This window comes from Lepisma saccharinum, chromosome 12 (assembly GCF_977018435.1).
Source record: "Lepisma saccharinum chromosome 12, izLepSacc3.1, whole genome shotgun sequence".
Taxonomy (NCBI): domain Eukaryota; kingdom Metazoa; phylum Arthropoda; class Insecta; order Zygentoma; family Lepismatidae; genus Lepisma; species Lepisma saccharinum.
Genome location: NC_139240.1, coordinates 53,408,559 through 53,436,483, shown reverse-complemented (window position 1 = coordinate 53,436,483; position 27,925 = coordinate 53,408,559). Strand labels below are relative to the sequence as shown.

Here is a 27,925-nt window from a genome sequence, read left to right as displayed (position 1 = left end):
TCCAAAGCACTCTCTGGGGGCCCGATTTAAACCCCCAGGGCAACGGTATGTACTACAAAGTGCCGGTATGAAGAGCACAGTATCAGATTTGTTGTCAGTAAACATTATGCATGTAATACACCAAATATAATTTATTGCAAAAATGTATTTAAAAAAAGTCAGGTATAAAGTATTGAATACTATAAAAAAAATCAGAAAAATAATACATTGCGAAGAATTTCAAGTCATTCCATTAACCTGTTCTCACTTATTTCCTTTTTGATATCTGGAGCCAGATTCCATCCTTAGCAGCCAAGATCATGCTTTTGGGTTCAAACTCCAAGGGGATGTTGGTTTTCTTACAGACGCTGAATTCATACTTGGAAATCAGAGAGGCAAGTCCTAGCTTGGACTGCATCAGACCAAACCTCATACCTGGAAAAAAAGATATTATGATTAATAGATAGTGTTTTGATATGTTGCAGGAATGGCCTTTAAGAAATTATATGTGGGAAAAGTTTCACTTGTGCAGGATTCGGATAGTTATGCATTTTGCACATGGTAATGCGTATTTTGAAAGTTTTTTGATAAATGTATTACATATGCTAATACATACATGAATCATACACATACATAAACTTCTTGCACATTTTAGAGCCAACAACCATTATTATAATTATATTTTTACGTCGTAGCAGTTAGCACAGCATATTTCGTCACCAGGGATCACGGGTTGAAATCCTGGTCTGTTGGCAAAGTACCGCGGCTACGCAAGTATAAAAATATTCTTGCCGAAAACAGGCATTTCAAGTTCGAAAATTTGAGACATGTTGTAGTCAGGTGCAATCATGATCACTAAGTAATGTAATTTTTCTTTCATTTATAAAACAATAGCGTAAAGCAAACAAGAGTGTGTGGAAGAATTCGGAACTGCAACTTTTTACATGCTAAATGATAGAGGAAAGGAGAGATATATGGCATAGGGGTACTAATTTGGCATGGTGCATTATCTCTGCTGGTAACTACTACCCTCTGTTGGTGTTTTCTGGAACGAAACCTTGGAAGGTCTTTCCATTGTGAGTGTTATCGCGTTGAGCACGGCACGTGTGTTGTGAGACAGGAGAACCTTGTTTGTTTTTCAAAGATTTCAGAAGTTTTAAGGTAAGTTGTATTTCCATCGGCAGTTTATTTGGTTGCAATAAACTGGCAATAACCGTGTGTGCACTTAAAAGGCTATTGTTTGAAGCACAAATGAGCATAGTTGTTTTTTATGTGTGCTGCCAGGGTTCAGTAAAATTTCGATCAGGAAATCAAAGTTGGCGAGGCTACAAATATGGCATAGTAGTATGCCATATTTGTACCCACACCATGCCATATTTGTATTCTACTATTCAATGTTCATTTGTAGGAATACATTAATTATTTTCATGACAAACACTAAGAAAAGTGGCAATAAGTATAAAATAATAAATAAATGTATCAATTAGTCTAGGTAATAAATATCAACTACGTGTTTTGTTTAAAAATGAAATAAATAAATAATTTTCTGCAACAGACCATATCAGATACAAAGCAAGTTGTACTCGTCCCACTGTAAAGGTTAACGTCGGCATATGAAAGAACCGTTGTTGCCCGTTGTTCAATCGCAAGAGAAGGAGAGAGAGTATTGCGCAGTCTTAGGTAGAAAAATGCTACAGTGAAACTAGAAAACGACCAGTGGGCCTAATTGATGCAGGCAGCCACATTAATAGGGAACCGCCACACACTGTCTACGAAGGAATATGAAAGAAAACCAACGTTAACCTCTATAATGGAAAGATAACAGCTACCTAAACATGCTAGTGGAGGTTCTATAGGGTCTGTATTCTTCTTTCAGACATGCCGCCCAAAAGGAAGCAGTGGGACCATGACAACAGAGTCGAGCAATAGCTGATTGCAGGAATAAAGTAATGGGCTTCCTGAAAGCGTCCTACACTCAACATTACGCACACTCTGATTTGCCGATTACAGATGCTGTTACGCAGAAGCTTGGTAGGAAAGTAGTGCTAGGCGCAAGACTTGAAGAAGAGTTAGTTCGCTATCTGTTGAACATGAGAAACAATTTTTCGGTCTCACGAGAAGAGATGTGTGGCAGATGGCATACCAGCTGGCTGTACAAAATGAACTGAAACACCCATTTTTGAAGCACTGTGCAGGGAAACGTTGGTTGAGACTATTTCTAAAGAGGCACAAAGCAATATCGTCTTTCCGAAAACTTACAGCAACATCATATCACCGAAACCTGGGGTTCAATAGAGAAAGTGTGAACAAATTTTTCAACATGTTAGAAGAAAAGATAGAAAAGAAAAACTATGGACCAGACAGAACATTTAACGTTGATGAAACTGGGTTAAGCATAGTGCAGTCGAGAGTTCCCCAGGTGTTGGCCCGTAAAGGCAAACGGCAAGTGGCATCGCTTACTTCAGCTGAAAGGGGAGCACTTGTGACGGTAGTCACATGTATGAGTGCCAGTGGCATTTATGTACCACCCATGATGATCTTCCCTAGGAAAAACATGAATTCTCAACTATAGAGAGGTGCACCCTCAGGAACCATTGCTGCATGTCACCCATCTGGGTGGATTCAGTCACATATTTTCACGGATTGGTTCAGGCCTTTCCTCCAATACACAAAGCCCTCTGCGCAATCTCCTGTACTGTTAATATTAGATGGCCGTTACAGCCATTCTAGAAATCTTGAGGTGTTGCTATTGGCAAAAGAGAATCATGTTTGCATTGTATGCCTTCCTCCACATGCATCGCATAAACTTCAACTTTTAGATAGGAGTTTTACGAGTCCACTGAAAGCAAGATACAGTGAAGAAATCCGCCTCTGGATGAGAATCAATTCACGCCCCCAAAACAACTTTGATATTGCAGAACTATTTGGGAATGCGTACTTAAAAGTTCAAACAGGGGCAATTGCTGTGAATGGATTTAAGGTGACGGGGATTTATCCTCTCAACCCCAACGTTTTTGCCGATGAAGAATTCATAAATGCCGAGATGGAGGCTTCTGCTGAAGATTTGACTACAGACATCAACGCTTCATCCCAGAAAGCAACGGCTGAGGCAGGACCTGCAACTTCGAGGGTAACACGATGGAACATCTCTCCCATTCCCAAAATTGTGAAAAGTGCTGGAAGTCGTGGAAGGAAGGCTGGTTCCTCAGCTATTCTTACATCTTCCCCATACATAAACACATTGGAAATTTCACTAAATAAGGAACCTGCTAAGTCAACAAAGAAGAAACTTCAATTGGCGCAAATGATTAGTCCTACGGAAGTAGATAAATCTGTGCAGACTCCTCTTGCGGCAGCAAAAAAAAACAAGAAAAAGAAAATGAAGTACATCGATCAGCAATCAACAGATTCCGAGGAAGAAGATGACGTTATGAGCATTAGGGATGATTCATCTAGCTCTAATTTCAGCAGTAATGGCGATCACGAACCACATGACTCTCATGCCATCTGTATGTTCTGTGATGGGAAATTTTCAAACGATGTTCATGGTGAACAGTGTATTATGTGTATGTTGTGTCGTTTGTGGGCCCACGTGGAGTGTGCTGGATCAGAGAAAGATTGCTATGTGTGTGACTTTTGTCAATAGATTAGGAATGAGTTCTATTAGGTCTATGGCAGAGACTATCACAACTTCAAAACAATGACATAGACCGTACTGTTTTCTAATATTATGTAACGCAGTGTGCTTGTGTTTATCAGGTTCTAAAACTGTTTTGTTCACAGAAGTTACAGGTATGCCATATTAGTAACCCTACTTGCCATGTCTGAAATTGTGCAGTGTTTGTATTTTTCGTATATCATGACTAATTGTGTTGTCCGATGTGACTAATATTGTCAATAATTACACAACATTCAATACTATAACTATTTATGTACATTGCACACACTTGGAAATAAATCTGACTGACGTATGAACCAAAATGTAAATGGTATGCCATATTTGGCTCCTTTCCTCTATGAGCTGAAAAATAAAGAAATAATATCTGCTTATATGTAGAGATTTTGCAGTAACTGAAATAAAATATTTAAAAAAGATAAGTTATTTCAAAAGTGAATATTCATTTGCATATTGTGCACCTTTTAGTACATATTTAAATGCATATTTAAGTATTTTTAGTGCATAACTATTATGGTGAAGGTGAAGATAAATTTGTTTTGGCAGTTGAAAAATTGGTATCGAATTCAAGGCTCTCTGATGAGAAGGTTGTTGTTATTTGCAGCTGTCCAACTTTCACTTAGGTCCTACTTGTTAGAAGTGGTATTACCGTAACTAGTCAGTGAATTGGAAATTGTTATATGCAGTATGTATTCTTGAGTCTTTTATGATTCAACACGGTATTAATGTAAACTGAGATTTCTTCCCTCCTTCAAGCATTGACTACCACCAAACTTGAATGATGTCTAGAGACTTGGATCTTGCATTGTTGCTTTTACTCTCAATACACCATTTTCTTTCTATTTCTTAGCAAAAGAATCAATCAGAGTATTTCATCAGGTTTCTGCCTAGGGACGAGAAATGATTCACCTTCCGAGATCTATCGAAGGATTTACAGATAATCAAATCACTGTACGCGTACATGTTGTTTTTTTCTCCTTTAGCTCTAACATAAGAATTCCTTTTGTGTTCCATGATGATTCTGCGAAATACTTTACCACTTGAACTGTCACTAGTGCAATGGTACAAAGGATGGAAACTGTCCATTCTAAATGCCTTTATATCACAATTTGTTAGAAGCAAAATATTCTTGAAGGATCTCAACCCAAATATCTTCAGTTGCCTCTCCTCTTTTTGTCATGAACGCAGAAAACAATTGTACATGAGCAATGTTATTGCGAACCTGAGTTCTGATTATCTTTCTACTGTTTTGTATTTTAAAGCGTTGGTCTGTTATTTTACTACTGTATCTTCCCGTTTTAAATAGCTTCTCGTGTGCTGGAAATGTCAATAAATAAATCTCACATGCATGATTTTTTTTTTAATTGAAAGAATTGTTATGCTCTGAAACTCAGTCACAAGAAATTGATCACACATCATTCCCAATTACTCATTTTTCCAATTTTTTTGTAAATATATGATTATTGCAATACATTTGTCATTGTTTTTCTCCTTAAAAAAGAGAGGTACAATTAAATGAAATCAAAAATTAGTCAGATTAGTACAATAAAAATCAATAATACTGTTATCATTATATCCTCAAACGTCTGACAATTTTATTAATAATTTATCAAGTTCATAATTTTAAACTAAAAATTATAACACAATGACCAGTAGCCTATTACCTGAAAGCTCCCCAGCATTTTTTGGATAAGGAGAAAAAATAATTTTCCATGTACCATCACTGAAGATTTTGGTTGTCACATTTTAGCTCTTCTTCTTTTACATAAGCATGAACTGTTTCAATTTACCTAGTGATTTATTCATTTACCCCAACACATCCCTAATTTTTTCATGACACACACTCAGTATATTCAGAATCATAGCCATTTGATGATAAACTTACTGTCATACCCTAATGGTGGCAAATTCTAGATAAACCCTAGAAAGAACCTACCTATGCATATTCTTGGTCCAGCACCAAATGGAAGAAAGGCAGAATTAGGACGAGTCCTCTTGTTCTCCTCCGTAAACCTTTCTGGGTCAAATCTCTCCGGATCCGGATAATACCGTGGGTCTCTCTGGATCGCAAAGACAGGAATGAAGACCCTTATTCCCTTTTCCACAATGTGATTCGAGTTCGGTATTTGGTAATCCTTTTTACACATCCTCATTCCAATGGGAACAGGTGGATATTTCCGCATGGATTCTATGATATAAATGTACAAACGTGTAAGAACAAGTGGTTGCCATTGTCCACATATTTACAGAGTTGTCAAATTACACTTTTTGATGTTAGGACATAATTTTAAAAAATATTTTTCTTCTTTTAAGAGTGAATAAATAGTGTGTAAGGGGCATTCCACGAAAAGTGGTTCGACTTCACGTAAAAAAACAAAATGATTGAATCTGAAAATTATTATTGTTTTTAATTGTTTGTGAGTGCATATAATTTGCATATTTTACCATAAAAAATTACTAGCATCTATGTGCTTCACAGACAAATAACACCAAACTTTGCTACATTTTCAAAGCGTCAAACACGCACATGTTGGTTAATGCTTTTTATGCATTCTGGGTATGTCATTATAGGATTACACTCAAGTTTTTTCATTTACACCACCAAGTACTTCAAAATTCTATGATATCATTTAATAATGAATACTTTATCTCATGCCTATAATCTTACATTTCTGTGTGAAACGTTATACACGTGACCCTGGAATGCCCCATAAACAATGGTAAAAGTACTAAAACTAATTCAGGGGCCAGCCCCTTTTTCTCAGAAAAAGTCAAATATGGTCCAAGAAAATCATGAATCCAATTAACATGAAGCCAAAAACACTAAGTTGCTGACCAAGGCAGTTTATTAAGATAAAAATGAGATGAAAAAGAAGAGAGGAATGGGGATTGTGGCTACATGGTATCAAAAGAAGTGTTCGGCAGGAGTGTTCTGCCACAAAAGAAGTGATGTGGGTGATGGAACTAAACGTAATTTTATAAGGAACATGGAAGACCGAATAAAGAAGATATGCACAGAGAAAGGGGAAGAAGAAACCAAGATTAATAGCCTGTGGGAACAACTAGAAGAGAATGGCTATGAAAAGAAAGACAGACACAACATCAACAGAAGAAGGAAAGAGATAAAAGAGAGAGGACTGGAAGAGAAGGAAGAGAAAAAGAGAAAGAAAAAGATAGATGGTTTGGTATAAGAAGTATGGGCGATGCCACAGAGAAGATATGCAAAGAGCTGAGGAAAGTGGGTATAAGAACTTACAGGAAGGGAGGACGCACTATTTTAAGTATAGCCAGCAAGAAGAAGGAAGAAAAGAGAGAGGAAGAAGAGGAAGGGGTTATCTACGAGGTGAAGTGCAGAGGATGTGAAAGTGTATATATAGGGGAAACGAAGAAGAGACTTAAAGACAGGTTAAAGCAACACATGGATGATGTGAGATTGAAGAGAGACAGGAATGCCATATTCAAACACACTAGAGAAACAGGACATGAAGTTGAATGGGATTCGGCTAGTCGAATAGGAAACGAGAAGAAAGAACTAGTGAGAAAATGGAAGGAGGCCAAAGAAGAGAAAAGACAGGAGAAGACATCATGAATTGGAATGGAGGACTCAAGATAAACAAGGAATGGAAGAGTGTGTTAGAGAAAGTTGAAAGGATGAAGAAAAGGAATGAAGGAAAGAAGAAGTATGAACAAGGAAGAAAGAAGAGAAAAGAAGAAGACCAGAGGAGGAGGTATTCATTCATAACCAAAAAGGCAGGAGGGGTGGGTGAGTGGTAAGCAGGTGGTTCTAGACTCTTGCTAATCTTGACCTGTCAATCGCCTGTCAGTGTAGTAGACCCATTAGTCAACAACTGTCAGGAGGTGATATGTTTAATTCCTTTGGAGAAATCTTCCTAGATAAGGACTGTCAACTTGATTTGTTGTTGTGTGGCTAGTAACCCTGCTATATGTATGTAATCTTTCTGTGTGTAGTATATTCCATCATTTAGTTTAGTTCTTCATCTGAGGAAGACCCTGATACAGGGTTGAAACGTTACCTGTTAAGTGTTTTTATCTTAATAAACTGTCTTGGTCAGCAACTTAGTGTTTTTAATATGGAAACAAGGCTTAATTATATTACAAATGAAGCCAAACATTAAAATACAAGATTGGATTAAAAGTCATCAATTCTTGTGCCAAACTGGTCTTCCTAAAGATGACTCAACCGCTAACATGAATAACTATGCAATACATTCTAATATATCGCCAACTCTACCATATCGCCACAGATTTTAAAATTCTAGCAACAGTGAAAAAAATTATAATGGCATGTATATCTATCATTATGATTTAATGATGCAGAAGACACGCAAACATTAAAAACACATACCCTGGGCACCTTACTTTATTCTGAATTCTCATTTATGATATCACGCGAAGATCTACAACTGTAGTTGAGTTTTAAATGATTATAAGGAAAATATGAAACTTTCTCAACGTACCTTGCACTACCATGTCGAGGTACTCCATTTCGTGGATGGAGTCATAAGTGAACTTCCCTTCGTACTTCTTGAGTGATGCATCCACTTCATCTCGTAGTGTTTTCTGGATGTCTGGTTGCAAGGCAAGTTCGTAGAGGGCGAAGCTGATGACGGATGAGGATGTCTCGAATCCTCCGATGAAGAAAACGAATACTTGGGCAGTCAGATCGTCCTGAGTGAGCTCTGAAGATCAGAAGAATAAACACCAGGATATGAAAATTACACTTTACATGTTTATCTGCTTAAAACTTTAAATGTATTTTATGTTTCAACTCAATGACGCACAATATGTATCTATCAGGTTAGCACAGTGTGTCGCTTACACGGAACAATTAATATGTAATCGTAAAACAACAATAGAAAAACACATATTTTACTAAAATGTATGCTGTTTTGTTACATGGTTATATAAATATGAGTTATTCATACAATTAAAGTATAGAATCATCAAGATTAACGTGTATGTATGAAACTTTTTTTAAAAATTGATAAATATAAAGTTTGTTGTTGTCAACTAAGTCGATGTTACGAAATAGAAATGAAACTTTCGCTAGAGAGATATATTGTTATTGCACTGTCCTCTGGTGTTCTCAAAATGAATTACCACAAGATAGTTATAAAACCATGAGTGTCATCCCAAATGTAAGTTTACATTTCTTGGAGAGAAATCAGTCAACAGGAAACACTGCCGTAAACACACTGCAAGCATTAATGAAGGCAATACCAATGAAATTTCTTTGCAGAGAGGCGATTGATTTAATTTACTTTGCTTTTCTGCAACTTTTGGCTAATCGCGAAGACAAGCGATTGTCCTACAGAGAATTATATGGTGCGAGTCAAGTCGCCAGAACTTCGTTGGCCTGCAAATTACAGTTGTCGGGGGGGTGTACTACGTAAAAGTGAGCGCAATTCACCAGTTACAACCCGCAGAGAGTCGAATTGTGAGATGTGAACATCTATTGAACTTTGTAGTGACGTCAACAGTCAGTATACCTTCCTAATCTTGTATCAAGTAAATCTTACTTGTTCTTCAACCTTAAAACGTCATACAATGGCACTTAAGGTTGCAAAATAACAAAGATATAACAGGACATGAGCGGAACTGAAGAATGCATGTCTAAGAGTGGTGTAAATAAATGGTATTAAATGCAGTAACTTACATTTGAGACATCGTAGAACAGAAAATAGACCCGTCTAGTTCGCTGCACTTTTTGACACTAGGTGAAGTCAGTGATGTGCGTCTACGCGTAAACAACGATAGTCTACATTCTACACCTAGACTATTTTATACACTTAGATTACGTAATCTATGTAAACAACATGGCGAAAGGTGATAATTGAGCAAAGGGCACCGTGGATTTAAAATAAAATTATACTGCATATCAGTTGCTGATGTGTGAGAAGAAATTTTCATACTCTTTCTTCCAAATTTGAACAATTTCTCACCTAGGAAGAAACCTAATATAGGAAATATTCTAGTGTTTTATGGGGAAAAGACCACTTTTGCCTCACGACTGCCATCTGTTGTTTTTTGTATACTATTTATCTTCTTCCATAGTTGATAATAGAAAAGAAGAGAAATTTGTTGTAAATATTATTCTTTTATTTCGTTAGGAACCAATATAGTTGAAAATGTCACTTTCATTTCATGAAACCCTTGAAAATTAATGTAAATGCACTTTAGATTGTCTACGTAGTCTATGTAAACTACAACCCCATGTAATCTACGCGTAGATTACGTGCAGACAACGCATGTAGACGTAAACTTATAGTCTACGGCACATCACTGGGTGTAGTGTAGGTATATTCAGGTGCAAGGAAATGACGTTCAGCCAAGTGGAAGAATACAGACAAATGCCTGTCTGCTACTTTAAACGTTCATTTCCTTAGTTAGCACGCACCATGTGAGCATACATCACACCCTACACGACTCCAGAACGTAGAGCAAACGGTTCAGACACTAAATACACCACTTGACACCAAACCAACGAAGTAGACTAGTCGGTGTTGCACCGTGTAACTTACTAGACGTTTGAGTGCAGAGACACTCAAAAAGTGCAGCGAATTAGATGTGGTTAATATGTTTCCTAAACCAGAGCTGATGATAAACTTACCAAAAGTAGGTCCTCGACTTGGGGTCACCACATGTTCATTTTTCTCATTTTCATCATCATCATCATCGTCAACTTTCCCTGTGTTCTTCAGCTGAATCAGAAGCTGCATAAAATCATTCCGTACAATATTATTATTCTCCCTATAGTCCATCGTGCTTTTCACAACAGTCCTGAAGAACCGAACAATGTCGTCAGGTATTGTACCAAACCTGAACCAGCGATGGGTGAACGAGATGGTTCTTCCAATCAGAGACTGGATGGCTCTCAGCGTGGTTGGCTTGAACAGCTTGCGACCAACGGTTCTGAACTCTGAATCCGGATCCTTAAGGCTGTTGCACTGTATCCCGAAGGCACAGGATGCTATGACGTCAGTTGTGAACCTAGCCACGATATCCTTCAGCTCAATCATGGCTTTGTCCCTTGCAGGTTCCTCAAGATGGCTGATCAGCTCTTCGCTGCACTCGTACATGAGATTGTACATCTTCTTCATCTTTCCAGACGTGAAGGTCGGGCTTAGTTTATTCCTTAAGAACCTCCACTTCTCACCAGTCATGTTGAACAAATGTTTACCGTTCAACGGATCCACATTTTCATCCACTGACGTTCCTCTGTCCATGAAATAGTCAAAGTCCTTCACCAGGATCTGTTTGATCAGGTCCGGATCCATGACCAGTAGAGTAGGCCTCCTTACAGAGAAGATTCCAGCGTATCTTTCGTTCTTCAACTGTTCATAGAGTTCTTGGTGCTCGAGAACAAATGCCTTCCGGAGTAACACGAACTCCTTCGTGTTGCCGAAGCCTGGGGTAGGTGGCAGGAATGGAATCCCACGCTTCTTCCAGTAGTCGAAGTTCCAGGTGAAGTACAGATACAAGCCGGTCAGAATGACCGCAGAAACAATCGCAATGTCCACCAGACTGCCCAAAAGGGTCAACTCCATTTTGTCAGTTCCTTCTTATGCACTTCTCTTAATGTATCTGAAATAGACATAAGAAGCATCAGAAGTTGTCCTTATAAAGGGTGTCTAAAAAATATGAGGCATTACAATGGAAAATAAAAGAAGAAGAACTTCGAAGCAAGTGTATTCATGGAGATGAATAGTACAGGGTATGCAATTAATTGTAAACGTGTTATTCATTCACAAGGTGGCCCCGTCTTGATGAAACCAGGCATTGTCACGAATGTCTGGAAATGGATTTAGTTCCTGAACAACATTTTTCACGGTATCAACATAACGTTGGGAATTGACGGTCACTGGATTACCATCACTTTCACAGTGCATGCACGCTGTGCACCACTCGACTGCTCCATGATAACTGAATACTTCATGTCTTGTACGTTACGTGGCGTCACATTCCTCGCAGTGTTGCCAACCTACGATTTCAAAAATCCCATATTTTTTAGAAACCCTTTACGACAGATCAAAGCACACAGACAAGTAACAGTTGGGCTGAAAAGTTCGTAGGCTAACATAGTAAAAAATATTTTTTTGACAAAATTCGATTTTATTATTCAATATAGTTGCCTTCGAGGGCGATACAACGATTATAGCGGTCATACAATTTTTCGATGCCATTTTTATAGTACGATTTCTCTTTAGCCTCAAAATAGGCCTCAGTTTCGGCGATTACCTCTTCATCAGTGCTAAATTTCTTTCCAGCGAGCATTCTTTTAAGGTCTGCAAACAGGAAAAAGTCACTGGGGGCCAGATCTGGAGAATATGGTGGATGTGGAAGCAATTCGTAGTCTAATTCATATAATTTTGCCATCGTTTTCATTGATTTGTGACACGGTGCATTGTCGATTGTGAGCACGCGCGGCACCCATTTTGCACACAGCTTTCGCATGTTCAAATATTCATGCTCAATATGTCCAACACGTTCCTTTGATATTTTTAAAGTCTCAGCTATCTCGATCAACTTCACTTTACGATCATTAAAAATTATTTTGTGGACTTTTTTGATGTTTTCGTCGGTAACAGCCTCTTTGGGGCGTCCACTGCGTGCATCGTCTTCGATGCTCATTTCGCCTCGTTTAAATTTAGCAAACCACTTCTCAACGGTTGATTTTCCTGGTGCAGAGTCCGAATAATGTTTATCAACAGTATTTTTTTTTTTTCGCCAAAAAGCAATGCTTTATTAACACACGAAATTCTTTTTTATCCATTTTTTCACAATAACAAAAGCTGCTTCACTCACAATGCTATATCTCACGAACTAATTATCCGGCAGCTGTGAAATTTATACACGTATCTTTTGAAGGTTAGTACTAAGTAAAAATCACATGGATTTAATTCTTGTAACGCCATCTGTGAGTCAGCCTACGAACTTTTCAGCCCAACTGTTATGATCAACACATGCATTTACTCAAATTGTCCATCATTATGCGAAGAATCTCGCCATCAAAGATCCAAGCTCGAGTTGGAAATGGGGTCTACTTTAATTGATTTCGGTCAATCATTGCTTGCTTGATTGATTGATATGGTGTATTTTACTTTGCATTTCTTCCACTTTTCGCTAATCGCGAATATGAGGATATACAGCGTGTCCGGCTTTAACACGTTGACTGCCATGAGACCGAAAACTGGGTCTCAAGTATCGCCATTCGTGAAGCCGTGATACCCACTTTTGTGTCTCACCTTAGCAATTGATTCAGGCCGCGATACCACTTGTAATTTGCTAACATGATCAAAGATATTGTTTTGGCTACAGAATGTTACACTATACTCGTAGCCTGGCCCTAGATAGCAACCCGCGATTGCAACAATGGCGTACAAATGGCCGTAACATTGTAGTAATAAACCTACTGTTCTGTGATTATTTAGGATAACTTTATTTTGTTGATTTTCAATACAACAATCGATGCGTTCTTTTTAATGCATCATTGTTTGACATTTGTTGTATTTCAGGCAAGAATTAAACAAAGAAGGAGAAAAATAAAAGAAGAAGACATTAAGACTATATTCTGTGTGATTGAACGTGCAGATTGCATTTCGTGCAATATTTTATGGAGGATGCACTTCTGTTGTTGTATGTTTTCTTGTTCTGTTGACGATGTATGAACAACAAGCAGAAAATGTGCGTGCAATACTGGACGAGCTTGATAGTTCAAGTGACGGAAGTTCCTTATTTGAAGAAACAGAAATTGTACTTTTTTAATAAAAATGTGAGACACAGAAATGGGTCTCATGGTCCACTGATCAAAATTATCTTCTCCAGGCCACGAAACCCAAAACTGGGTCACAAATTTCAATTGCATTTTTAACGGTTTTTTGGCTTGTTTTGAAATTTCTTGTGCTTCACAGATCTCATGACACCAACTTGATCCATTTTCACAAATTGTTCTTACTTGGCCCCACGATGTCATTAACACAATCTAGGCCTTGGCAGTCAACAGTACAATAAAATAAAAAAATCATTACGTGTAATATTTAACCAAGAGCACCTTAAGCCTTACGTATTTTGAAAAGGTTGTATTTTTTCCGCGCTTGCAAAATATCAGCACTCGGATTGCGCACGTGCGCGCGCGAACTGAACTGAGGTTCTCCTTCTATCCCTTGGCCTCCTAGATCCCCGGACATTACTCCTTTTGATTTTTCTTTGTGGTTTTGTAGTCATGAGTGTACCAAACATGAGTTCGTGACCTTCCTGATCTACGACATTGCATTTGTCCTGCAATCCGAAATGTGACTCCAGTAATGCTCAACAACACATGGGCGGAGCTTGAATACACGTTGGACATCTGTAGAGCAACTAATGGTGCTCATATTGAGGTGTACTAGGTATGTAAAAAAAAACTTTTTGGGTTACTCTATAGGTAGAAGAAAACTCTACGGAAATATCTTAATAAATTTAAAACTTATAGCATTTTATTTTATGGTACTTTTAAGCTGGACACACTGTATAATGAAATTGATGAAGGGACACTCACAAAGTTGGGCCCACGCCCGAACCCAGGACCCCTGGCGTCGTAGCACGCTGTACTAACTACTTCGCCACAGAGGCCGGTACCTAATAGTTTTTTTACGCTTGGTGAAACACGTCTGTTAGTGACACGTGACAGCAACAGTGTTGCCAGTGTCCCTCGTAATATTGTGAAAACAACGATTTTTGGAACAGCCCCTTTATTCCCTTGTGCAATGTTTCTGAAACTTCGTCAAAGTTCTTTTTCTGTCAAATTCAATAGATGGCCATCCAAATTGTTCGTTGGTATTGTGAAATGTTGCAATAATTTACCTCAGTGAGTTCTCTGCACCAATACACGCGATTTGCAAAAAAAAAAAAATTGCCGCCTTTGGCAACAATTTGCTTATTTGTTATTAAAACATGCATGTTCTTACATATGTTTGTCTCTCTAAATTTTCCCAATATACAGGGCATTATCTTGGCAGAAAGCGTTTCTTCTCATTCCGTTATACGGTCGTAAACACCGGGTTGCGTGACTCTTCGGACACACTGTATTTAAAAATACCAAAAAAATCGTAAAGGTGGCAGGCGTCGAAATTTTAATAGTCGCATTTATTTCCTAGAAACTCTGGCCGACCTCCGCACAGCATGCTACGACGCCGGCCTGGGCATCGGTGTTGTTTGCTTCTCCACTGCAAGAGACTAATCCTAAGAGAACATGAAAGTATTGTGGAAAGAAATAAAGATATGAGAAAGAAACAGGGTGAGAAAGAAAGAAAAATTAAAAAAGAAGAAACAATTATAAGACGAGAACATTACGGAGAAAAATAAAGAATAACACAAACAGCCCTAGATGGAGAGAAGGGGAGATAAAAATCTATAAATTACCAGAGCTAGAGAGTTATAAATGTTTAAAATGCAGTGTGAATGAAAAAGATACACAAGAACGCGAAACTGAAATACAAAGAGAAAGAAATAAAGACAGAATTAAATTCAAACAGAGGGAGAGAAGGAAAGAAAGATCAGAGGGAAAGAAATTCACACACACACACACACAGAGAGAGAGAGAGAGAGAGAGAGAGAGACAGAGAGAGAGAGAGAAGTAAAGAGAAAAATAAATTGAGAGAGAGAAGTAAAGAGAAAGAGAAATTCCGAGATAGAGAGAGAAGTAAAGATAAATATAAATTCAAAGAAAGAGAGAGAGAGAGAGATAGAAGTAAAGAGAAAAATAAATTCAGAGAGAGATAGAAGTAAAGAGAAAAATAAATTCAGAGAGAGAGAGAAGGAGAGAAATAAATTGAGAGAAAGAGAGAGAGAAAAAAGTAAAGAGAAAAATAATTCAAGGAGAAAGAGAGATAGAAGTAAAGAGAAAAATAAATTCAGAGAAAGAGAGAGAAAAGTAAAGATAAAAATAAATTCAGAAGAAGAGAGAGAGAAAGAGAGATAGGCAAAAAGAGGAAAATAAGTTCAGAGAGAGAGAGAGAGAGAAGTAAAGAGAAAAATAAATTTAGAGAAAGAGAGAAGTAAAGAAAAAATAAATTCAGAGAAAGAGAGAAAAGTAAGGAGAACAATAAATTCAGAGAAAGAGAGAGAAGTAAAGAGTAAAATAAATTCATAGAAAGAGAGAAAAGTAAGGAGAACAATAAATTCAGAGAAAGAGAGAGAAGTAAAGAGTAAAATAAATTCATAGAAAGAGAGAAAAGTAAGGAGAAAAATAAATTCAGAGAAAGAGAGAGAGAGAAGTAAAGAGAAAAAAATCAGAAAAAGAGAGGGAGCGAGAGAAATACAGGAAAATTAAAAGAGAGGGAGGAGCGAAAAAGATAGAGATGAGACAGAAGGGGATTTGCCACTTGGCTAATTTAGGCTATAGCCTAGGGGCTAGAATAAAGAATTAAAGACATTTAGCAACCCTAGGTTACTTAAAGAAGTGCGATATTTCAGTAGCATGACGAATACAGCACAAGTAGTGCGTCTACACACATTAAACTGAGCAGTGCAAGAATATGATTTCAAACAATACACGCATGACGAACGTTAGACGAATATCCCTCACCTTCCGCCACATAAAAATCGCTTATAGAGGTCGTTGGCAGTAAGGAATTTTCACACAAAGCAGAAGACTTCCCATTCTCTGTTCATTTCCATTTTTTAAACATCCTCACGTGAAAGGTAGATTACGTCTAGACGGAAAAGGTGAAATGACCTTGGAGGGATTTAACAAGCAGAAGACCATGACTGGTCAATTAGGTTGGCTATGGTTGTAGCTAGTTAAAATGCCTCTCTGAGTCACTGCCCTTATTTGCTTTTGAAAAAGCATTGCCGGCTATTACGACTGTTTATGGGCGTCGCCAGAAATTTTTGTAGGGGGGGTCCAGCCCATTACGTATTAACTAATAAAATTAATAATACATTTTGAATGATATTTGTTTATAATTATTATTGTTATTATTATACGGCTTACTGTTATTATTATTATTACATTACAAACTGTTAGTGTGCTGAAATGCATACTTATTCCATTTTACTATTAACTCTTAGACACGTCTTTCAAGAAAAAGCTTTAAACGTTAGAGAGAAATTTTAGTCGTAAAGCTTATGTTGGGTGACCTCGTATATGAAACTCTTATTTTTTTGGTATTTTGAAAACTGTGAAATATGAAAATTTTGAAACTGGTTCCCGAATGTTTACTTTTTCTTCGATTTAATGCATTATTACTGAACTTTATTTGCGTTAAAAAATAAGCAGGCTTATGACTTTTTGTTACTTTTTTCCAAAGGGGGGGGGGAGGGGTCCACGGGCTGGTTCGAGCCCCCTACCTCCCGACAACTGTTCGCAACTAGGAATTGTGCTGTGTGTTGATGTGTCCGTGAGTGAGGACAAATTCTATTGTATTCAAAGATTTTGTACGGCACAGTCGTATATACACCCCTCACCAGTGTTTAATCTATGATTTAATATGTTTTTCTTGAACTATTCAAAGCAAAACACGAGTTTGCATCAACTGCAGTAACTCAATGTCTCGGCGACATATACAGTAACTTGTCAAGTAAAAGCCTTTAAGGTAAATGAAAATATAAAGAGAAACTTTGGAAAATTCATGTTTCAGTCACCTGAACTTGTCAATCTTGAAGTGACGTCATCGGATAAACACGCCCACACGGGATCAGTATGGCCACTGCTTGACACAGATTCATCACAGATCGTTAGCACATTGAAAGATTAGTTATACACATAAACACTACTTTGTGCATCTCTTGCACTAAACATTCAATGATAACATTTCTAGCACGTTCACAAAATCAGAAAAATACGCACAGCGAAACGGAGAACACGCTCACTCATGCCTTACGTCACGTCCTGGATGTTCTTTTGTTTTGCCCGATACGTGCACGCGCTGTGGCTCAAGGTCAGTTGGGGTAGGCTGATGCATCTACTACGCTGTGCAAAATAAACTGACGAGTTGCATCTAGTGGCGCAACCACAGGGGGAAGGGGCATTGCCCCCAACCAACCTTGGACGGAAATCAATTTTAGGGAGGGGCAAGGGGTCCCACATTGAAGTAAAAAAAAACGAGCAGCAGGACAAAAGGATACTCAAAATGGAATTAGTTATCACGTTTATTGCATTTTTCCTTCTAGCCTTAAGGGCACCTGCAGGGGGAGCACAGAGGGGCAATAGCCTCGATTTCAAATGTTATACAAATAAAAATACATTTCATAAAATTTTCTTGTTCGCTTTGTTCGCAGTATCTGTTTTTCTTGCAGCCTCGTCAAGTTCAGAGCCGTAGCTAGGGGGTGGCGGGAGCCGGCCCTGAAAGCCGAACGATCTAAATTAATAAAACTGTGAAAGATAATTCAATGGAGCCCAGTGACAATATTTGTGCGATATTAAATCAATATTGTTTTCAGTTTGCATACATTAGAATCTAAAAATTTTCTTGCTCGCTTCGTCCGCAATATGATTCTTTTCTGTAATGCATTGTAAATTACCAGATAGATGTAACCCCAAATGTGTACTGTTACTGCTAAACAGTTTTGTCTTAAATGCATGAACAATGGGGCTGTTTGTTCATTGCCAAACTTTTACGGTGGCGGCGCCACCACTGTTGTGTTCCTAAATAAATTCGTTCATTTGGTTGCCCTAAGGTTTTCATTGAAGCGCGATGGGATGGCTATTCAAACGTTATTGTCATCGAAGGTAAGAATTTCTCGTGTAAATCGATAATTAAAATGGGTTTAGTAAAGTTTTAAGATTATGTAGCAAGTCATAAGTTTCCGAAAATTACATTCTCCTTAAACTAAGAATTAATAAATGAAAGCGCAACGGCAGGGTAGCTCAAACGGGCAAAATATAGCATGTTTATGCACAAAGAGCACTAAACTAGATGTTATTTGGATCGTCCCTAGCTGCCACGGGTCGATAATACAAAAATTAAGATTTTTACACTACGCAATATGCTTTTCTCTGGTTGCGCGTATGCGTAATTCAACGGCGGGAGTTGGAATCGGAGAAAGCACGAGAAACTCCCAAAATTATAAAAAAATATACATATATTAAGTTCGTAAGCACATGCTATTTACTATTATACACTATGACACTATGCCCTATCCGATAACTTAATACTAACGTATTCTTTCATTGTATTTACAAACAGACATTTTCCCTTGTATTTTCGTACTCTTTTGGAAACAATAATTTTAAAATTACAATTCGTGTAAATATGAAAGCCCTATAGGTTGCGAGAAATGAAACAGAAGATAAAACATTTTTTGTAATAATTATTATTCTCGAGAAATGTGTATATATAAAACAGAGGACCATATTTACTAGTCATGCGGAAAAGTATGATATCACGTAAGAAATAAAGAGTCTTATTAAAAAACTATAAAAATAAAAGTACAGTCGCGCGGAATTACTATGTATTATTCCTTACCGGATTGACAACAACAAAGCACTTAAATTGTGAATATTGCAAGTGACGTAAACAAGTGCTGTGTAAATTTTAAGGCTTTTTTGAGTTCCGATATCTTTTCTGTTGTTGACGATCGTCTTTCAAAAATTTTATTTTTACAGCACTGATTATTCAATTATGTTCAGACACAATTTCTGAGGTTACGATGAAATTAAACTTGAAATTTAATGTAATAGCAGCACCTTCACCATCAAATTCCCCATGTATTTAAATGGGAGAACAATTGCCCATCAAATGCGTGGGGACACAAAATAGGGGTGCTGCCACCTACAATAGTTTGCTTTGACCAGGCCCATTGTTTGAAAGAAAAGGAGCGCGCACATGTCACACACACCATACTAATATATACAGGGTGTCCATAAAGTCTCACCCCACCCTGGGTATTATGAGAACGGCTGTAAATAGGAAAAAATGGCGAAACACGTATTCCATGATGTTCAGGGAGAAACGTTTTGAGGCCAACCATTCCCTACCCGGGCCCCCCCACAAGGGGGTAGGCTGGGGTCGATTCAATTTTTTCAAATGGCAAGGGGGGTCGAAGAATATGCCGTTTCAAAGGTCTTATCATAACAACAATAATACAGCAAATCCGGGGTCTGTACGTAGCTCCAATTGACAATGGCGTGAAATCAAATGTGGAACATGACCAGCATTGGACAGGACTCTAACTCTTACAATAGTAATCCTAGACAACTGTTGGAGCTGAAAAAATGTTCCTACACTGTAGCATGATTCGAAGATATCCTAGCAGTGTCTACAAATACGTCCACCACGCACTCCCCAAGAGATGGCAAGCGTCCGTACACAAAACCGCATATCATCGTGCCCCCTGAGATTGTTACCAGGAGGACAAGGACCGACATGCACAATCGCAACTCAAGTCAAATGATGAAGGAGGCACGTACTTACATGTACAATGTCAACTGAAGGCAAATGGGGGGGGGGGTTACACGTAGACTACTAATAGTCAAATCCTAGCATCCTGGACAACCATAGCACAAAAAAGAGAGAGGTTTCCTGATGTCCTGGTATTGTATTGAGTTGGTGTTTTAAGTCCACTCTATGCAAAGTAAGGCTAATCGGGACTGGACCTACAGATAAAAGTGGGACCCGAACCAGTATGTGCCTCACCGGATATCGAACCCGGGACCCCTTGATTACATGGCGACGACGTTACCACTGTGCCATCGGGGAGGCTGATGTCTTGGTACCTTTGAATAAACCATGACGTCGTTTCCTCATAATTGTCCCCCCCTGCCCTTTTGTGTTAAGCACAACTATTACAACTACATACTGGTCATACTGGTCATTGTGTACTTTTTTTTATGGGATTACATAGGTTGCCAATTGTTCTAAAGTACCTTTTATTTTCTTTAAATATATAATTTATTATTTTAATATTATCATGTGTGCCAGAACAATTGAACTCATTTTTAAAAGTTAATCAAAGTTAACATAACGCATTTAAACGAATGATTCTCGGTCTAACTTCATGTTCAGGTACTAAATATTCAGCTTCAGTCATACAAAAAAGCTTGTTTGAAATTTTACAATGCTTTCCATCTTCTGACTTGGCCGAAGTTAAATATGTGAACTCCTGGACCATGGTTATGCTTATTTCTGTTTCCTGTACGCTTCAGCCATCTGTTGACGTAACAAGGAACTAACTTAATTGAATAAATGCTCGAGACTCACCGCATGGTATTGAGCATTGTATCAGGTTAATTTTACGTCACTTTTTCTTGGCTAATCACGACGATTATAGAACTAATGGCGATTTGTGAAGGAATAACCGCAATGAAATGTCAGGGCTTTGTCAGGATTTGAACCTAAGATCTCTGGCTTAGCACGCAACTCTAACTACTCCATTACGTAACAAATAGGTGTACTTTTGTGGCATTTATACGTTCATTTTCTCACAGCATATACACGTGTCTTGAACTCAATTGGTTGCATACAAGTGCAAATCTTCGGAATAATTTCCTCAACGTAACTTATCGGTGGACACTAACTTCTCGCATTCACGATCATACCGTGAAATATTGACTGTGGCCAAACTGTAGAGAAATTTTTATATTAACAATATAATCTCGTTTTTGATATTATTGAATTAATCGACATAGTGTAATACACTAAAAGCATAGGCGTAACTTGGCGGGGGCAAGGGGTGGCACTCCCCCCCCCAAATTTTAAGGTTACTAAATTTAAAAATTAACAATACAATTTTATAACCTACTTGGACCTGAGTAGCAATATATTGAAGAGTACATTTTATGATTGCGTAAATGTAAGTTACTTAACAAAATAGTTCTGGACATTTTACGGGATGGAAAAATTGTCGATCATGGCTCCCAAAGTGTCAAGTTTGATTCTGACCCCGAAAGTTAAGTCCCAAGTTTGATTCTGACCCCGAAAGTTAATTCCCAAGATTGATCCTACCCCCCGAGAGTTAAGTCACAAGTTTGATTCTGCCCCCAAAAGTAAAGTCTCAAGTTTGATTCTGCCCCCAAAAGTAAAGTCTCAAGTTTGATTCTGCTCCCGAAAGTTAAGTCACAATTTGATTCTGCCCCAAAAGTAAAGTCTCAAGTTTGATTCTGCCCCCAAAAGTAAAGTCTCAAGTTTGATTCTGCCCCCAAAAGTAAAGTCTCAAGTTTGATCCTGCTCCCGAAAGTTAAGTCACAATTTGATTCTGCCCCCAAAAGTAAAGTCTCAAGTTTGATTCTGCCCCCAAAAGTAAAGTCTCAAGTTTGATTCTGCCCCCAAAAGTAAAGTCTCAAGTTTGATTCTGCCCCCAAAAGTAAAGTCTCAAGTTTGATCCTGCTCCCGAAAGTTAAGTCACAATTTGATTCTGCCCCCAAAAGTAAAGTCTCAAGTTTGATTCTGCCCCCAAAAGTAAAGTCTCAAGTTTGATTCTGCCCCCAAAAGTAAAGTCTCAAGTTTGATTCTGCCCCCAAAAGTAAAGTCTCAAGTTTGATTCTGCCCCCAAAAGTAAAGTCTCAAGTTTGATCCTGCTCCCGAAAGTTAAGTCTCAAGTTTGATTCTGCCCCCAAAAGTAAAGTCTCAAGTTTGATCCTGCTCCCGAAAGTTAAGTCACAATTTGATTCTGCCCCCAAAAGTAAAGTCTCAAGTTTGATCCTGCTCCCGAAAGTTAAGTCACAATTTGATTCTGCCCCCAAAAGTAAAGTCTCAAGTTTGATTCTGCCCCCAAAAGTAAAGTCTCAAGTTTGATTCTGCCCCCAAAAGTAAAGTCTCAAGTTTGATTCTGCTCCCGAAAGTTAAGTCACAATTTGATTCTGCCCCCAAAAGTAAAGTCTCAAGTTTGATTCTGCTCCCGAAAGTTAAGTCACAATTTGATTCTGCCCCCAAAAGTAAAGTCTCAAGTTTGATTCTGCCCCCAAAAGTAAAGTCTCAAGTTTGATTCTGCCCCCAAAAGTAAAGTCTCAAGTTTGATCCTGCTCCCGAAAGTTAAGTCACAATTTGATTCTGCCCCAAAAAGTAAAGTCTCAAGTTTGATCCTGCTCCCGAAAGTTAAGTCTCAAGTTTGATTCTGCCCCCAAAAGTAAAGTCTCAAGTTTGATCCTGCTCCCGAAAGTTGTCACAATTTGATTCTGCCCCCAAAAGTAAAGTCTCAAGTTTGATTCTGCCCCCAAAAGTAAAGTCTCAAGTTTGATTCTGCCCCCAAAAGTAAAGTCTCAAGTTTGATTCTGCCCCCAAAAGTAAAGTCTCAAGTTTGATTCTGCCCCCAAAAGTAAAGTCTCAAGTTTGATTCTGCCCCCAAAAGTAAAGTCTCAAGTTTGATTCTGCTCCCGAAAGTTAAGTCACAATTTGATTCTGCCCCCAAAAGTAAAGTCTCAAGTTTGATTCTGCCCCCAAAAGTAAAGTCTCAAGTTTGATTCTGCCCCCAAAAGTAAAGTCTCAAGTTTGATCCTGCTCCCGAAAGTTAAGTCACAATTTGATTCTGCCCCCAAAAGTAAAGTCTCAAGTTTGATTCTGCCCCCAAAAGTAAAGTCTCAAGTTTGATTCTGCCCCCAAAAGTAAAGTCTCAAGTTTGATTCTGCCCCCAAAAGTAAAGTCTCAAGTTTGATTCTGCCCCCAAAAGTAAAGTCTCAAGTTTGATCCTGCTCCCGAAAGTTAAGTCTCAAGTTTGATTCTGCCCCCAAAAGTAAAGTCTCAAGTTTGATCCTGCTCCCGAAAGTTAAGTCACAATTTGATTCTGCCCCCAAAAGTAAAGTCTCAAGTTTGATCCTGCTCCCGAAAGTTAAGTCACAATTTGATTCTGCCCCCACAAGTAAAGTCTCAAGTTTGATTCTGCCCCCAAAAGTAAAGTCTCAAGTTTGATTCTGCCCCCAAAAGTAAAGTCTAAAGTTTGATTCTGCCCCCAAAAGTAAAGTCTCAAGTTTGATTCTGCCCCCAAAAGTAAAGTCTCAAGTTTGATTCTGCCCCCAAAAGTAAAGTCTCAAGTTTGATTCTGCCCCCAAAAGGAAAGTCTCAAGTTTGATTCTGCTCCCGAAAGTTAAGTTACAATTTGATTCTGCCCCCAAAAGTAAAGTCTCAAGTTTGATTCTGCCCCCAAAAGTAAAGTCTCAAGTTTGATTCTGCCCCCAAAAGTAAAGTCTCAAGTTTGATCCTGCTCCCGAAAGTTAAGTCACAATTTGATTCTGCCCCCAAAAGTAAAGTCTCAAGTTTGATTCTGCCCCCAAAAGTAAAGTCTCAAGTTTGATTCTGCCCCCAAAAGTAAAGTCTCAAGTTTGATTCTGCCCCCAAAAGTAAAGTCTCAAGTTTGATTCTGCCCCCAAAAGTAAAGTCTCAAGTTTGATCCTGCTCCCGAAAGTTAAGTCTCAAGTTTGATTCTGCCCCCAAAAGTAAAGTCTCAAGTTTGATCCTGCTCCCGAAAGTTAAGTCACAATTTGATTCTGCCCCCAAAAGTAAAGTCTCAAGTTTGATCCTGCTCCCGAAAGTTAAGTCACAATTTGATTCTGCCCCCAAAAGTAAAGTCTCAAGTTTGATCCTGCTCCCGAAAGTTAAGTCACAATTTGATTCTGCCCCCAAAAGTAAAGTCTCAAGTTTGATCCTGCTCCCGAAAGTTAAGTCACAATTTGATTCTGCCCCCACAAGTAAAGTCTCAAGTTTGATTCTGCCCCCAAAAGTAAAGTCTCAAGTTTGATTCTGCCCCCAAAAGTAAAGTCTAAAGTTTGATTCTGCCCCCAAAAGTAAAGTCTCAAGTTTGATTCTGCCCCCAAAAGTAAAGTCTCAAGTTTGATTCTGCCCCCAAAAGTAAAGTCTCAAGTTTGATTCTGCCCCCAAAAGGAAAGTCTCAAGTTTGATTCTGCTCCCGAAAGTTAAGTTACAATTTGATTCTGCCCCCAAAAGTAAAGTCTCAAGTTTGATTCTGCCCCCAAAAGTAAAGTCTCAAGTTTGATTCTGCCCCCAAAAGTAAAGTCTCAAGTTTGATCCTGCTCCCGAAAGTTAAGTCACAATTTGATTCTGCCCCCAAAAGTAAAGTCTCAAGTTTGATTCTGCCCCCAAAAGTAAAGTCTCAAGTTTGATTCTGCCCCCAAAAGTAAAGTCTCAAGTTTGATTCTGCCCCCAAAAGTAAAGTCTCAAGTTTGATTCTGCCCCCAAAAGTAAAGTCTCAAGTTTGATCCTGCTCCCGAAAGTTAAGTCTCAAGTTTGATTCTGCCCCCAAAAGTAAAGTCTCAAGTTTGATCCTGCTCCCGAAAGTTAAGTCTCAAGTTTGATCCTGCTTCCGAAATTTAAGTCGCAAGTTAGATTCTGCCCGTGAGAGTTAAGTCCCAAGTTTTATTCTGTCCCCGAAAGTAAAGTCCAAAGTTCGATTTTGCCCAAGTTACGCTCATACACTAAAGACATCTTTTATTTATAGTAAGTCACGACACAGCGCAATTTTTAGTGTTTCTTGCGAATTTCACTATCTTTTTAGAAATGTATAGGTCCCAACAGGCACACATTTCAGTGATTCGGTGCGTTTTCCTACATTTTATATACTGTTTGTGTGACACACTAGATTACCTTCGAATGCGCAGAATATATGCGCTGTAGTCTCCTACGTGTGCGCGGAACGAGAATCGGCGTGCGCATGCGTGAAACGTCACTTTTCAACGTCACGCATGACGTAACCGTGTCTATATTATAAAAAGTCTTTCAGAGGAAATATGATACAGAGATTAATCAGAAAACCTAAGAAGAATTCATACAAAACAACTGAAAGGCTGTCACAGAATACATCATTTCCTTTAAGGATTGTTGGAGCTGTGATCGAGACTAATAATTTTCACTGTTTCCAGTTTGTCAGACTTTGTAACATCAAAATGTTTAGAGGATCATTACATTGTCACTCACCTGCAAAAGCTCTATACTTCCTCGCAGGTACTACACTAGGTATTACGATGTATGTTACATTTATACGGATATCTTATCTGTATGCTCTGATAGCATAAGAATCGTGCATTTATGATTCATGTAATTTTATCTCATTTCCTTTGTGTATAAAATGAGACTTACATCGCAAGTACTTCAAAATTGTGACGTCACAATTATTCTACTGATAAGATAGTGATTGTTTAGTTCACTGTTATCAGTAACCAAAATAGTGATGGTGCTATATTCAAATATCTATTTATCGTTGCGCTAACAGTCTGCATCTGTTGCATCGAGTTAAAAGAACTGAGTAACCGTACAGAACGTAGGCAGATTCAAATTGTATGCCATCCTTACGTACTGATCTGTCTTGTCTCAGAAGTTCCGTTCTGAAGGAGCTTTCAGACCGAAGTGACAAACGACTCGTGTCGCTTCAAAACAAACCCTTCAGTACTCAATTCAAGCTTTGGGGCCGAAGCGACACGACAAGCTGCACGTGCCGCTCGCACTGGGTAGTTCTTCGCGCATGCGCGGTGAATGTTTCGCTTTAGACTGAAGGTGCTCGTGTCGCTTGCCGCTTCAGCGTGAATTCTACGAGTCGCTTCGGTGTAAAATCTCCCTTAGAAACAAACCTTCGGAGGCAAAATTCCATACCGAAGTGACACTGTAAGCTGAACATGTGCTGAATGTGTGTCATTTGGACTGTTCGTTTTCTCAATGGCGTGCATCGTGTCGTCCCGGTCTGTTGATTGCGCATGCGCAGCCCATGCTTTCGTATAGACTAGAAGTGACCGTGTCGTTGTCACTTCGGTCTGAAACAACAGCTGATCTTCGAGAACATTATAAAGGGTTCGAAGGCTGTGAAGAAATCTCCCTGAATTGAAGTTGGCAAGCCAAACACGCCAGAGCATCACTAGTCTGTTAAATACAGTCCAGGATGTACATGGAAGTGAGGTTGGGTGACTTCAGAAAGATTCAGCCCTTACACCCCACATTTCTATGCATTATTACAACTAACTTAATTATCTAGCTGGCAGTCTACTTACATGTATGGCGAAACATGAAATGCAGAAAATTGAATAACTCCGCACAAAGACACACGGAAATGTCTTAGGATGACATTAGCATGGAACCGATGTTATTTGCATTGTGCAAATGCATCGTCATGCTTACGAGGCGAGAAGTGGTTAGAGATAGACGATAACCCAGGTTATGGACCGTCAGAATGATTGTGCATGAAATGACCAACCGATAACGTTCTGGGAATTGAGTGGATTTAACAGCATGTTCTTTCAAGACTTCTAAAGAAGTATCGTGCTATCGTGACTTCGCATTCGTTGAATCGTGTAGAGTCAGTTAAGACTGAGACAGGGTCGACTCAACTATAGTAAAGGCAAGACTCATGTCACACATTAGTTATGAGTAGACCTCGGATTTTTAAGTTCCTTAAATAGGCTCTAAAAATCCCAAAATAGGTTCAAAAAACTCAAAATAGGTTCTAAAAAACCTAAAATAGGCTCTAAAAATTCTAAAAATCTTAAATTAGGGTCGAAAAATCGTGAAATAGGTTCTAATAAAACGTAAAATGGTTCAAAATTCAGGATGTCACATGCCAGTTCCGACGACACAATGAGAAATGCAGGAAAGAAATGTTTCCCGAGAGCGACGATAGATGGCAGCGCGCCATATGAAGAACGCGGAGTTCATTGTAGAAACTAGGAGCGGAGAAGAGTGATTATATGTATATATTATAGTAAATGCAAAATACGTAAAGGAAAAGTATAAAAATTATAGGAGTGAATAAAATGTTGTAAATAGGTAATTAAGATAATTAAGAATATGCTCGTATATGAAACAATTAGGAAAGTTAAGTGAGCAAATGAATTCAGAAATGTATCTCCTTTCTGATCCTAGTGATCAAAATTGGATTAAATACGTCTGACAAGGAGAACATCGTCAGCTTTGTGTTTGTACGTCCCTCGGTGGTGCTGTGTCCAATTAGACGCCCCGAAGCACTTACGGTTGCGCTCCTTATTAGACGCACTGGGCCATAGGCAGCGATTGCTGTTAGCGATCCTTGGCTATTCCCCTTTTGGTCGTCACATAGGAGGTGGCGCTACTGTCATTTTAGACGCCCCTAATCTTTCTATAAGTATAGCTTGTGTTGTTTGTATAATGCCAAAGAAACGGGGAAAGCGCGCATATATGTAATAAATAAGATTACGTTTTAAAAGGAAACAAAATAAATTAGAAGAAAACAGAAGGAGAAGCCTTTTCACTAATCAACGATAGAAAAGAAGAAGCAGCTTTTTCACAAATTCAAAGAGAAGAAGGAAGAAGAAGCCTTTCTTATTGGAAGGATAATCGATTTATATCTGAAGAAGATTTC

General features: G+C 38.5%; 2 protein-coding genes across 5 annotated transcripts in view; one reads left to right on the top strand and one right to left on the bottom strand.

Annotated features, from left to right (window-relative positions):
• The window catches only part of LOC145996333 (uncharacterized), a 109,891-nt gene that overhangs the window by 48,645 nt on the left and 33,321 nt on the right, over positions 1-27,925 (top strand). The window contains exons 6-7 of the mRNA XM_083132764.1: positions 2,701-3,488; positions 10,455-10,792. Coding sequence (XP_082988890.1) covers positions 2,701-3,488; positions 10,455-10,792 — 1,126 coding nt within the window. The remainder of the gene's footprint in view (positions 1-2,700; positions 3,489-10,454; positions 10,793-27,925) is intronic.
• Positions 117-26,673, bottom strand: LOC145996086 (cytochrome P450 6k1-like). Of its 4 annotated transcripts, none has more exons than XM_083132335.1 (5): positions 26,583-26,673; positions 10,287-11,260; positions 8,134-8,355; positions 5,592-5,843; positions 117-414 (listed from the first exon to the last, which is right to left on the bottom strand). In XM_083132335.1, the coding sequence occupies exons 2-5, from the start codon at positions 11,221-11,223 to the stop codon at positions 248-250; spliced, it is 1,578 nt and encodes a 525-aa protein (XP_082988461.1). In that variant the 5' UTR covers positions 11,224-11,260; positions 26,583-26,673; the 3' UTR covers positions 117-247. The 4 variants fall into 4 exon arrangements, with proteins under 4 accessions (XP_082988461.1, XP_082988463.1, XP_082988462.1 ...); XM_083132337.1 differs by lacking the exon at positions 26,583-26,673 and adding an exon at positions 25,519-25,542; XM_083132336.1 differs by lacking the exon at positions 26,583-26,673 and adding an exon at positions 17,300-17,527.